Source organism: Cyanistes caeruleus, chromosome 18, assembly GCF_971803275.1.
Source record: "Cyanistes caeruleus chromosome 18, bCyaCae1.hap1.1, whole genome shotgun sequence".
Classification (NCBI taxonomy): Eukaryota; Metazoa; Chordata; class Aves; order Passeriformes; family Paridae; genus Cyanistes; species Cyanistes caeruleus.
In genome coordinates, this window is record NC_141718.1 from 4,652,594 (window position 1) to 4,664,815 (window position 12,222).

Below are 12,222 nucleotides of genomic sequence, written 5' to 3' on the forward strand. Positions count from 1 at the left end.
TATTGGGCAGGGGGTCTGTGGGGACCCATCCTGCTTGTGCCCTGCTCACCTGCCTGTGGCTGTCACCTGGCAGCTCCCCAGAACTACAGGGAGACCATCGTGGGGACAGGAGGGGGCTGCACGCTGGCCACATCCCACAGAGGGCAGGCAGGCACAGCTTAGGAGGATCCCGGGGCTGGGTGGGAAAAGTCCCTCCCTGCTCCGTGGGAGCCTCTCCGGGCTGAGCTGCTCCGGTGGGGGCAGAAGCGAGGCCCCACGAGGTTTTCCTCCAGCATCAGGTGTGGGCAGGGCAAGGTCCTGCGGGGGACCCCCTGAGCACGGCCTGAGAGCGTGGTGGCAGCACGGTGACTGTCACCTCGCCAAGGGGTGCCAAGCGCCACCGGGACCCCCCAGCAGGAACAGCATCCCTGGCACCAGCAGTCCCAAGCGTCCCTGGCAGCGGGGAGGGAGGGGGATGCTCAGCCCAGCCTGGGAAATGCCCGGCCGAGGAAACCTGGAGCTTCCCATCTGTACCTGCCCCTCCGCTCCCAAAACAACGCAACAGCGCTGTCCTCCCTCCCCAAACGTGCTTTTAACCAAGGTTACGCTGTGACATCCATAATGGCTTTGCTCAGCAGCTGCCAGGCTAATGCACAGGGGGCGAGGGAGCCAAGGCTCTGATGCAGAGGATTCCTGGGGGAGGGAGCTTGGGTTATTTTTGGACAGAGATTGCCAGAGAATTAAGATGAAGGGGAAAAAAAAAAAAAAAAAGCAAAAAAAAAAAAAGCCCTTGATGCTGCCGTTCCTCCTCGGTGACGTAAAGCCAGAGCCAATCTCTGGCCTCAGGCGTTGTGCTGCGGATGGAGCTTTGTCTGGGCCCAGCAGCCTCGGCCACAGCAGCCTCTTCCTGCCTGGGGCCGGGCTGGGGGCACGGTGGGGCCATGCCACGGCAGTCACACCCTGAGGGACCCCCGAGGTCAGGGGTGGAACAGCAGGGACCCCTTGATTCCTTGCAAGCTGCATTGGAGGCTGGTGAGGCAGCAGCATCCCTGCCCAGCCCAGGTCAGGCACAGCATCCCTGCCCAGCCCAGGTCAGGCACAACATCCCTGCCCAGCCCAGAAGGCTGGGAAAAGCCCTGGGATGCACTTGGCACAGCTCTGCCAGCGACACCCTGGCAGGAGCCCAGTCTGTGGGCAGCCTCCTGGCTCCAGTGGTTCCTTCTCCCTTTTCCCGAGATGTCCTCCTGGGGCAGACACTGCCAGTGTCCTTCCCTCAGCTGCTGCCAAAACTGTGCTTATGGTCTGCCAGGGCTGGGATTTCCTGGAATGCTTAGGCTGGAGCTGGGACAGTGCTCCTGGAGGGGCTCTCTTTGTGCTGAGGAATCACAGAATCATGGAACCACTTGGTTTGGGTTGGAATGCCATCTTGTTCCAACCCCTTGCCACGGGCAGGGACACCTTCCACTATCCCAGGTTGCTCCAAGCTCCATCCAACCTGGCCTTGGACACTTCCAGGGATGGAGCAGCCACGGCTCTCTGGTCAACCTGTGCCAGGGCCCCACCACCCTGCCAGGGAAGAATTTCTTTTCAATACGCCATCTGAACTTATTCTCAGTTTCAAGCCAGTCCTCCTTGTCCTGTCACTCCACGCCCTCATCCGAAGTCCCTCTCCAGCTCTCTTGGAGCCCTGCAGGAGAGCCAGGTTGATCTGCAGGGAAGAGATGAGGACCAGGGGCTGGTCCAGTGTCAGCTCAGAAGGCAGAGGCAGGGGAGAGTGGGGAGAGCCCAGAGCTGCGGAGCCTGCGAGCGCTGACAGAAGGATGTGCTGTGTGCCAGGAGCTGTGGCTGAGGCTGGGGGGTCTGAGAAGGAGCAGGATGGTAAAAACTCCCATTCCTTTCACCCTGCAACACACACCGCTGCCAGGGCCCTGCAGCAGCACACCGGGCTGGGGAATGTGCTGGTGGGAAGCGGCAAGAGCAGGCAGGAGGCAAAAAAATGTCCCAGGATGGAAAAGAAGGCACATTTTAGTACTGCCAGGGATGAAGCTGCTCAGAGAAAGCACATACACACCTGAGGGACTGTGCAGGACAGTTCTGCTTCCACTTCCAGAGCCCAGCCTGAGCAGTGCCAGGGGAGGATGCGTGGGCACCGGATGGCAAAATCTCCAAAGCAAGGCAGGGCTTTACTTGTGCCAGGAGCAGTGACACGTGTCCCACACGGCTCCACGTGGCACTGCCACAGGGCAGGGCACGGCAGGGCAGGGCAGCACTACCAGGGCTCTGCCTAGACCCGGAATCCCGGGATCTGCGTGTGGGCAGCCCAGCTCAGCCCCTCACCCGGCACCCGGGCAATGGAGAGCGAGGCCCGGAGCACTGGATCCCCTGGGGCTCCCGGAACTGACAGCATTGGCTATGGGGAACGGGAAATGGGGAGGGGAAAAGCGAGCAAGAAGAGTCACAACAGTTTCTCCGCTAGCACTTGAGAGTTGTAAAGGGACGCTCCAAGCTGGGAACAGTCTCCCCCTATCCCTGGTGCCGCAGCACATCCTCGCTGAGGCATTCCCTGGCTGCCTGCGTCTTGGGCATTGCCTCGCTGGGAGCTCCCGTCCCCTGCAGGAGGGGACATAATGGGGACACACGCCAGATGCATTTATTCTTGGAGACAAGCAACCCCTGCAGCCCTAGGGCTGCAGCACAAAGGGCCGGAATCCCCGGAGCCAGTACTCCCTGCTCCCTGAATCCCTGTGCTCCTGTATCCCTGGAGCCAGAATCCTGCACATCCCAACTGCTGCATCCCTAATAGCCTGTGTCCCTGGAGCCAGCCCCTGTTCCCTTGGCGGCTGCATCCCTGCGCGCTCCCACCCCTGGGACCAGCCTCCCCAGACTGCTGCAGCCCCCAGTGCCCGAATCCCTGGAGCCGCTGTCCTTGCCCCGTCCCGCTGCACCCCCGGTGCCCCCGCAGCTCCCGCGCCGCCGCCACCCAGCCCCCGCGTCCCCGGGGCCGTGTCCCCGCGTCCCGGGGTGCCCGCGGCCGGGATGGGCGCTCCCTCGGGGCTCATCGCCGCCTCCTCCCGCCGCTCCATGGCGGGGACCCCTCCCGAAGTGCCGCAAGCCCGCGGCTCCCCCGCCCCTCCGGGCCCCTCCCGGCAGCGCGGGGCGGGAGCGCGGGGCGGGGGCGGGCGCGGGGGCGGGCGGGCTGTGCGGGGCCGGGGCCGCAGCTGCCGCCCGGCGCGGTCCCGGCGGGGGCGGCGCGGCCCCTCCTGCCCGGGCTGCTGGGAGTTGTGGTCCGCGGCGGCGGCGGAGCGGCGCGGAGGGAGCGCGGCCCCGCACGGCCCCGCACGGCCCCGCACGGCCCCGCACGGCCCGGCGCGGGCGGCAGGTCGGTACCGCAGCGCTCCGCAGCGCACGGCGGGGGGGCCGCGGGGGCGCGGGGCGGCAGCGGGGCCCGCGGCGGGGGGAAACCCGGAACCCCCGCACCCCCGGCCGGGGCAGGGGCTCGGCACGGCCGCGCCGGGTGACAGCTCGGCGGCAGGTGCCACTAGGGTGATGGGACGGCGGCACGGCCGTGCCATTGTCACGCCGGGTGATGCGGCCACACCGGTGACACCCGCTGACGCCGCCACGCCGGGTGACACCGTCACACTGGGTGAGAGCAGCGCGCGGGTGACACTTACTCTGGTGGCACCGGCGGGGTGGCGTGCTCAGGAGAGGGTGAAGGGAGCAGCCGCTGCTCCGGTTCCGGAGCGGCACGGGCATCCCGCCTCGCCCCAAGGCTCCCGCTCCTCATGCTGCTCCCAAAGGCGACGCCAGCCGTGCCGAGCCGAGGACATCCCTGCCACGCGTCCCCGACACCGCAGGCCCTCGGCCCGGGGACCCTGGCCGGGCTGAGCGGAACCAGCCGCCTCCAGGAGATGCCGGGGCCACCACGGAGCCACCGAGATGCAACTTTGTGCTGCATCGGAGCCTCTGCCTTCCTTATGTAACACGGCTGCTGCTGGCACGGTGCTCGCCTCCACGTCCTGCACAACTTCGGTGCAACGTGGAATTGATCTCCGCTCCCTGGAAGGGCTCTGCCATTATCATTAGCTGAGGAGCCTTTTCTGGGATCTCAGGCCAGGGGTGCAGGATGTGACCCGGCTCGGTGCAGGGCCGTGGCTGGGAGGTGACAGCACCCAGCGGGTGCCCCGTGCAGCCCCAGCCACGCGGTGTGTGTGGGGAGCAGTGCTGATGTTTGGGGCCCTGCCCCAGCCCCTCTGGAGGTGGCTTTGGTCAGGTTTGCAGTGAGGTGTCCGTGCTGGCACAAGGAGGCAGCTCCTGGGCTGGTCCCACGGAGACTGTGCCCAGAGAACCCCAGGGCTCTGCAGCCCGAGGCTCCCTGGCTCTCTGGGGTCGGGCAAGGCGGTCTGTGGGCACGGGGGCTTGGATTTCTTGCTGCTCTGCTGGTTTCCTGCTGATCTGAGGTGTTGCCTGCAGCCCTGGGGCAGCAGTGGGGTCAGTGTTTTTGCTGTGCTGCCCTTGCAGGGTGTGACTCTGACCTGGGGACCCCGAGGCTTTGGACCCCCCAGTTCTGTTTCTCCTGTGTCTTCACGTTGCCATCGACTCTGACCGAGCGTGGCTGCTGTGCCTGAGCAGCTCCCCTTGTAGGGCACCCTGAATACACATCAGCCAGGGCTCTGCTCCTCCCCTGACGTGCTCCAGTCCTGCACGGGGGTTGTGCTGGCCTTGGGGGACACCCCTGGGACCCACTCTGTGGTTGCACCCCTGGAACGGAGGCCTGGGCGGGAGAAGCGGGAGTGTCTGGAGGGATGCCAGCCGTGGAGATGGAGGAAAGTTATCTTGAGATTCCCGGGAGGCTGTGACATGCCACGTGGGCTGCAGATCCCGGGATGGGGCACGCAGGCAGCATGCTACAAGGAAGTAGGGTGGAGGCAGGTCGGGTGTGTGGATGTTCGTCCCTGGGGTGTAACACTGCCTGAATCCCAGGTCTCCAGCCCTGCTGTAGGGTCAGATCTCATCTGCAGCCCATCTCCATCACCACTGATAAGGAAATTCACGTTGAGAGGCTGCAGGACCTCGCTAGGAAGGGCTGGGGAGAGTTTGGATGGCTTCCCTGGCTCATAAACCCATCCTGCTACTTAGAGTCAGTGCTCTTACCGATGAGCTGGTGAAATCAAACAAGCCACCCTGACCTGCCCTTGTTGCCCCCACCGTGACCTGCTCCCGTGGCCATGTGCTGGCCCTGTGGCCATGTGCTGGCTGAGCTCTGGGCTCTCCCACAGCTTAGCCTCTGGAGGGAGAGTCACTTCAGAGCCATCAGATAGAGGGGATAAGCTGATGTGCTGCCAGATAGGGCAGTGAAGTGTCTACTCTCAGTGTATATTCACTTAGCAGCCAGATTTCAGACAAGATAAGGCAGCAACTTAGGAGAGAAACTGGAGGACGAGCAGGAGGGGAGATGGTCACTGGGGCGGTGGGAGATGGGGTCTGGGTCTCCCCGCTGCCTTTTATTTGGGTATTTGTGGAAGATGCTGTTGAGAGCACTGGGGAATTTACCCAGCATGGGCTGATGTTGGGTTCCTTATCCACCATCCCCTCCCTGAGGAGCCAGTGCCCCACACAGTCGCAGTGCACAGCTCTGGCTGTGTCCTGTGCACTGACCCCAGCAGGGACCCCACAGGGCAGCTCTCTCCCTAACACCTCTGGGTTTTTTCTCCCCAGAGCATCCCTCCAACACGGCCTTTCAGGATGGTGGGCCCAGAAGTGCCGGTGGGGACCCTCTGGCCACGTGGCTGCTGACCCAGGGGTGCTGCCGGGCACCGCTGCCAATGCAGAGCTCCCGGGAGCGCAGGGCAGAGCCGCCGCTCCGCTCGCCCATGGCAGCCCCTTCTCGCCGCGCCCCGGCCCGGCTGCATGGTGTGGGTGCCCCTGAGCCCCACGAGCAGTGACCGCCGGGCCCCGCTGCGCGCTCCCAGCACCACCACCATGTCTCTGGAGTGGCTGATGGACTGGAGCTGGTCCCTGGACGGACTCCGGGATTTCATTGCCACCGGCATCCAGTCTTTCCGCGACTGCGACGCCACGGCCCTGGTGGCCGTCGCCTGTCTGCTGGTCCTGTTCGTGTGGTACTGCTACCACGTGGGGCGGGAGCAGCCCCGCGCCTACGCCACGGTGAACGCGCTGATGCAGAGCGCCGAGGCCAACGGGGTGCAGAACGGCTTCGTGTACTGCCAGTCGCCCGAGTGCGTGCGCTGCTCGCACCACGACGGCCTCAACCAGAAACTCTACCACAACCTGCAGGAGTACGCCAAGCGCTACTCCTGGTCCGGCATGGGCAGGATCCACAAGGGCATCCGCGAGCAGGGCCGCTACCTCAACAGCCGGCCCTCCATCCAGAAGCCAGAAGTCTTCTTCCTGCCCGACTTGCCCACCACGCCCTACTTCTCCCGGGACACTCAAAAGCACGACGTGGAGTTGCTGGAGCGCAACTTCCAGACCATCCTGTGCGAGTTTGAGACCCTGTACAAGGCGTTCTCAAACTGCAGCCTCCCGCAAGGATGGAAAATGAACAGCACGCCCAGCGGGGAGTGGTTCACCTTCTACCTGGTGAACCAGGGCATGTGCGTGCCCAGGAACTGCCGGAGATGCCCACGGACGTACCGCTTGCTCGGGAGCCTCCGTACCTGCATTGGCAACAATGTCTTTGGGAACGCCTGCATCTCTGTGCTGAGCCCGGGCACCGTCATCGCCGAGCACTACGGGCCCACCAACATCCGCATCCGCTGCCACCTCGGTGAGTGTCCGGTGCTGTGGTTCGTGTGTCGGGAGGGTGCGGAGGGCTGTGGCCGTGACTGGGCACAGGAGCCCCAAAAAAAGCCTCTGGCACCCTGTGCTCTTGGGGCTCAGACACCTGCTCTGCTTTGGCCTGAGGGAGGTTTTGGGGGCTTTGGTGGTGACAGCCTCCTGAGGAGAGGCTGGTGCTCAGTCTCTGGGTACCTGAAATCCTCAGGGTCTCCAGATCAGCAGCAGGAGGGTTTCACCTCCTCCTCCTGCTGACCCAGGGCCATGGACTCTTGTTGATTTTACACAGGGGTCTCTGAACATCCCTCTCTCTGCAGGCAGGTCCCTCTCCCATCCCGGGATGTGGGACAGCCTGGGGTGCTGCTCCAGGACTGTGTTGTGCCACTGGCAGCTCCCCTATCCTGGAATCTCGGGCACTCTGCATGGGACATGTGTGAATGGGAGCAGAGGTGCTGCTTTGGGGTTTGCAAAGCTGCAGGTGAGGGCAGGGGGGCCCTGGGCTGTCCCCTGCGGTGGGTCAGGCGCTGGGTTGGTGGCACAGTGCTCCCTGCTCGGCGGGCAGGGACGGGGAGAGCCCACGCGGCACAGATGGCCGGGCTGGCACAGCACCGACCGTGCCGGGGGAGGCACCGCACGGGCCCGGCTGGCAAACACCAACCGCGCCTGTTCAGCCAACAGCTCGGGTAAACACACCCAGGCAGTGCTGGCCATTTGTTTGGAATGGGAATTGTCTTCAGAGCTGATCCCAGGAGCTGCTGGGCAGCTGGGACCTGCCCTTGCTGGTGCCAGGAGGAAGTCTGTCACTGACCCCTCTCTCTGGGCTGCTGGGGGATGTGTTCCCCTCGTAAGGGGCTGGGAGAGGTTCCTGGAGGAACCAGTGGTGTCCGAGTGGGCTCAGGTGAGCACACCTGGCACACAAGTGTCCTGGGCAGAGGAATGACACAGCTTGTTCTTCCGCTGGGACTCTGCACTGGGCTGGGGGCACACTGGCACCCCCACCTTGGGGCTGGGAACGCAGCTCTTGCTGTGCCTGGGGCATGGATGGGTTTAAGACACAACCTGCCCTTTCAGGGAGCTGGATCTGCAAAGCCAGCACAACCATCAGTGGGACGAGTCACTGCCGAGGATTTACTCCAGGCACAGGCAGCCTCCATGGGCCAGGGCATCCCGAGGGTGTGAGTGGGATGGAAGGGCTGCAGGCTGCTCCCTCCCCGCATCCCCCAGCAGCTCAGCTTCCCTGTTCCAGCATCTCCAGCTGAGTCTGTTGTGCAGGGAAATGGCTTTGGGTTTTGCAGCCTTTGAAACAGCAGCTTTGTAGTCCCAGCTTTGCCGGGCAGCTGGGAGTCCCTGCTGCGCTCGCTGGGTTTGGCATCGCTCTTGGATCCGTCCTGCTCGTTTGCTGCATCGTTACCGTTCAGCAGCCACGTGAGCCCTGACCCCTTTCTCCGCCACGGCCGCATCTTCGGGGCAGGATGGCTCTGCAGCAGCTCCAGGGTCCCCAGCACCGTGAGGGGGTGACAGTCTTGGTGCAGGAGGTGATGGGAACCCCTGTCAAACTGCCTTGGCTTGTGCTGGTATTTTAAGAAAAGACCCATTTTATTTCTATGGTTGTCCTTCATGTGGCCCTCACAGAGCTGCTCCCCTATGAGAGTTTTGTGACCCCGCTCTGGATTTCTGTCCTTGCAGCCCCATGGGTCACCCTGAGGCACTTTGGGTGGGGACCGAGGGATGGGGCAGGCACATGGGGGGCTTGTGGCAGAGCCACAGTTGAGCCCAATTTCCAGGCCCAGTACAATTCCTGCTCCCCCGGCCTTGCCTGGGGCAGGGTCATCGCTGCAGGGCTGGAGGAAGGAGCAGGAAGGATCTGCCTTTGGTCCTGAAGTTGGAAAATATCCCAGGAGCCTGGCTTCCTCTGCACACCTCAGGGCCATGGGCTCTGGGGACTGGGGAGATACGTTCCAGACTGTTCCAGATATGGAAGTAGTGCCTGAGCTTGCTGGGGACAGTGAAAGGGCAGGAGGGAGCAGACAGGGAATGGGCAGGGGCTGAGCTGCTCCAGGCTTGGGGTTCAGGTCGCTCTTTGCAGGGCAGCAACCCCTCAGCAGCAGTGTGGAGCTCATATGGAGCTCACTGTTTGCTCCCTGCAGGAGCCACAGGGAACCGGGCACGGCCTGACCCTCCCTGTCCTCTCTCTTTGTGCCTGAAGGTCTGAAGACACCCAGCAACTGTGAACTGGTGGTGGGGGGCGAGCCCCAGTGCTGGGCTGAGGGCCGGTGCCTGCTCTTCGATGACTCCTTCCTGCACACGGCGTTCCATGAAGGTGAGTTCAGTGTGTGGGGCCTCGTGGTGTCCCCTGTGGTGTCGGGGACTGGGGACGAGTTGTGGGGGACACCCAGTCCCTTCTCCTGCCCCAGCAGGGCCGTGGGGCTCAGGCCCTGCTGTCCTGGCCTGCTCCAGGTGGGAACAGCCCTGTCCCTGCCATGGCAGGGCTCCCCACCACACGCTCCCTCTGCCTCAGGCTGCTGGGGCATCCAGGCACCTCTTTCCTGGCACATCCCTGGAGCCCCCTCAGCCAGCCCATGGCTTGCTCCCATCCCCATTTGCTCAGCCCAGCACGGGGCCTGCTGACCCTCCTCTCCCCGCCGTAGCAGCTCAGCTTCCTTCCCTGCCGAGCTCGGCGGGGCGGCCCCGGCTGCGATGCCACGGGCTCGGCCTTCAGGCCCTGCTGCGGCTCGGTGCTGACGTGCCAGCGGCGCCTTTGTCTCCCCCGCCGGGGAACGGCCTCACGCCCGTGGATTGTTCCTCCCTCCACCGCTGACGGAGGCTGTTCCGCTCCAGCTCTCCCGGATTACCCGGCATTAGCCGCCCGTGGCATAAAAGCATCAGGCAGAGCTGTTGTGCACAGGGGAGAGTGCGGAGAGAGTGGGAGAACAAAAGCTGTTGCTTCCACATCAGACCTGCTGTGGGATTGGGAAGCACAGCTCCGTGCAGGGCCAGGAAGGCTGGAGTGGCGCAGCAGCCGCTCCCTGCACAGATCCAGGGCGCAGCTGCAAGGAGGCCCTGCCTCAGGAATCCTCCGGGTGCCCAAAGCAGCCCTGGCAGGGAGAAGCCTGACCTGTTTACCGGTGCCTCACCCTGCTCTTCCATCCCTGCAGGTGCCCCGGAGGAAGGTCCCCGCGTGGTGTTCATGGTGGACCTGTGGCACCCCAACGTGGCCGCGGCCGAGCGCCAAGCCCTCGACTTCATCTTCGCGCCGGGACGATGACGGCGCTGCCCGGCCTGGTGGGTTCAGGGCAGCTCGGCCGGGGCCTCTCCCGGCACAGGGGCCTCGGTGCTCCCTGCCGAGGGTCTTGTAAATGGAAACTGTGACGTGTATCCGCGCCCATCTCCTTCCTCCATCGTTGGCTTCAGGGATTCTTTTCCAAGCGCTGGTGCCTCGGCCCTGCCGGGGTTCGCTGCCCTCCTGCTCCTTCGTGTTCTGTTGCTACTGTGTTTTGCGGTGTTCAGAAGTAGAGTAACAAGCCCAAGGGTGCTCGTTTGAATGTAATGTAAAAATTTTTCTTGTGGTCATCAAAGGAACAACACACACACACACACACACACAAAAACCATGACAGCCAACCAGCCTGCCCTGCCCGGCTGCGGTCCCGGATGGACGGACAGATGGACACTGGGGGCTGCCATGGGCACTGTGCTCCCCCCAGGCTGGGTCTGATGGGGTGGGCAGGGCACAGCTCTGCCCACAAAGAGCCCTCCTGGGGCTCCTGCTTCCTTCTCTGTGTGCCAGCTGGGGCTCCCCAGCCCTCCTGCCCTCAGAAACCCTTTCTGTCACCCAGGCAGGGAGCAGAGTCCACCGCCAGCCCAGCAAGGCAGGAGCCCCTACCTCCACCCTGCTGAGGGAACAGCACACAGAGTCGTGTTCTTCAGTCTGGCCAAGGGCGTTAGCAATTGCCCAAATCCCTTCCTTGCTCTATCTGCAATCCTCAGTTTTCCCAGCTCCAGCTGGGAAGCCCTGCAGGGGCAGGGATGCTGTTTGGGAACAGAGAATGGGGGTTTTGTTTGTCCGTAGGAAGAAAGGAGGTCACCATTCCTTCTGCTGCTCCATCTTCTCTCCTCGAGCCAGGCACACACAGCAGCAGCTCCCATGGACCTGACACCATCACAGGAGAGGCTCCCAAGGGGGGTTAATTCTGCAGCCTGAGCAGTTAGCCCCCACCCTGGGGTCCTGCCCACCCAGAGACCACCACACTTTTCCTGAAGTCCCCCAGCACCGGGGTCTGTTTGGGGTCTGGGGGCTGGTTTCTAACACTTCCCCCCCAAAGCACAGTGTGTGGTGGATGCTCACAGCTCTGGCTGGGGACCCTTTGCCTCCGTGCCCTGCCCAGGAGGGACCAGCCCTGTCCTCCAACAACTTCTTTACAGACTTTTCAGTGATTCGATTGCAAGATAAGGCAGAGATTTCAAATACATCTGAGATATTTTTTACACCCGTCTTGTTACAGACTACCTGAAGTGCATGATTTCTACACGCATTGGCTACCTGGACACAGGCCCTGGGGAAGCAGGCTGGCTTTGTCCAAAGGTTGGTAACATTCATACAGTGGATAAGCAAAGATTATCAATAAACAGTTGTGCTGAAAACAGAACAGGCTTTGCCTGCTGCTCTGAGTCCCGGGTCAAGAACACACTGAGGGGTTGGGTCCTGCTTATCTGGCTGCTGGTGGGGAGAAGTGGCCTAGAAAAAGCAGGAGCTGCAGGATGGGAGGGGGCATGGGCCTGTTTGCCAGTGATACAGTGAGCAAGGGTAGTGCTTTAAAATAACCACCCCATGGAAACTCCGTCCTGACCAGTTACAACCTCCCAGGCCTGGATATGGCCAGGTTGGATGGGGCCCTGAGCAGCCTGATCTAGTGGGTGAATCCTTGCCTATGGCAGGACCTTGCAAATGGATATTTGAGGTCTTTTTCAACCCAAACCATTCTGGGATTCTGTGATGTCAGTGCAGCCCAGGCTGCCAAGGAGCACAGGGATCTCCCACAGCCCATCGGACTGGGCACAACTGTGGCAGTGCTGCCTGGCCCAGGGCAGCAGAGACTGTCCCCAGCCATCCCCAGGAGCAGCTGTAGGCCTGAAGCTCCCTGGGCTACACAGAAGCCACCAGCCTTGCCAGAGCATCCACAAACCATTTCAGGAATTGCTTCCAGCTGCCTGCACTGATGGAGCAAAGGCAGCAGCTTCCCAGGAGCAGCTCCAGGGCAGAGGGTGCTGCTCAAATCCCACCCAACTGCCTGAAAACCAATGCCTCACCCCCTTAAGCACAAAGCCAGCTTGGCAGGGGCAGGAATTGCTCCCCACAAGCCCTGGCAGTGCTCAGAGAGGCTCAGCTGCTCCTCATCCCCTGATGCTCAAAAATGCCCCATTTTTAAGCATCCTTTCCAGCACAGC

General features: G+C 62.9%; 1 protein-coding gene across 1 annotated transcript; it reads left to right on the plus strand.

The window, feature by feature from the left end:
• The first annotated feature begins 3,271 nt into the window (after window positions 1–3,271).
• ASPHD2 (aspartate beta-hydroxylase domain containing 2) lies at window positions 3,272–11,423 on the plus strand. The gene is made up of 4 exons (XM_086856513.1): window positions 3,272–3,358; window positions 5,698–6,769; window positions 8,984–9,097; window positions 9,933–11,423. Exons 2-4 carry the CDS (start codon window positions 5,890–5,892, stop codon window positions 10,040–10,042), a joined length of 1,104 nt encoding a protein of 367 aa, XP_086712639.1. The 5' UTR covers window positions 3,272–3,358; window positions 5,698–5,889; the 3' UTR covers window positions 10,043–11,423.
• The last annotated feature ends 799 nt before the right edge of the window (window positions 11,424–12,222 follow it).

What these genes read in the sequence shown, in the direction of transcription:
- ASPHD2 (XM_086856513.1), top strand. Translation starts at nt 5,890, where the DNA reads ATGGTGTGGGTGCCCCTGAGCCCCACGAGCAGTGACCGCCGGGCCCCG. An exon ending in CCGCATCCGCTGCCACCTCG is followed by an intron (nt 6,770 to 8,983) that starts GTGAGTGTCCGG and finishes TTGTGCCTGAAG; the next exon opens with GTCTGAAGACACCCAGCAAC. An exon ending in GCACACGGCGTTCCATGAAG is followed by an intron (nt 9,098 to 9,932) that starts GTGAGTTCAGTG and finishes CCATCCCTGCAG; the next exon opens with GTGCCCCGGAGGAAGGTCCC.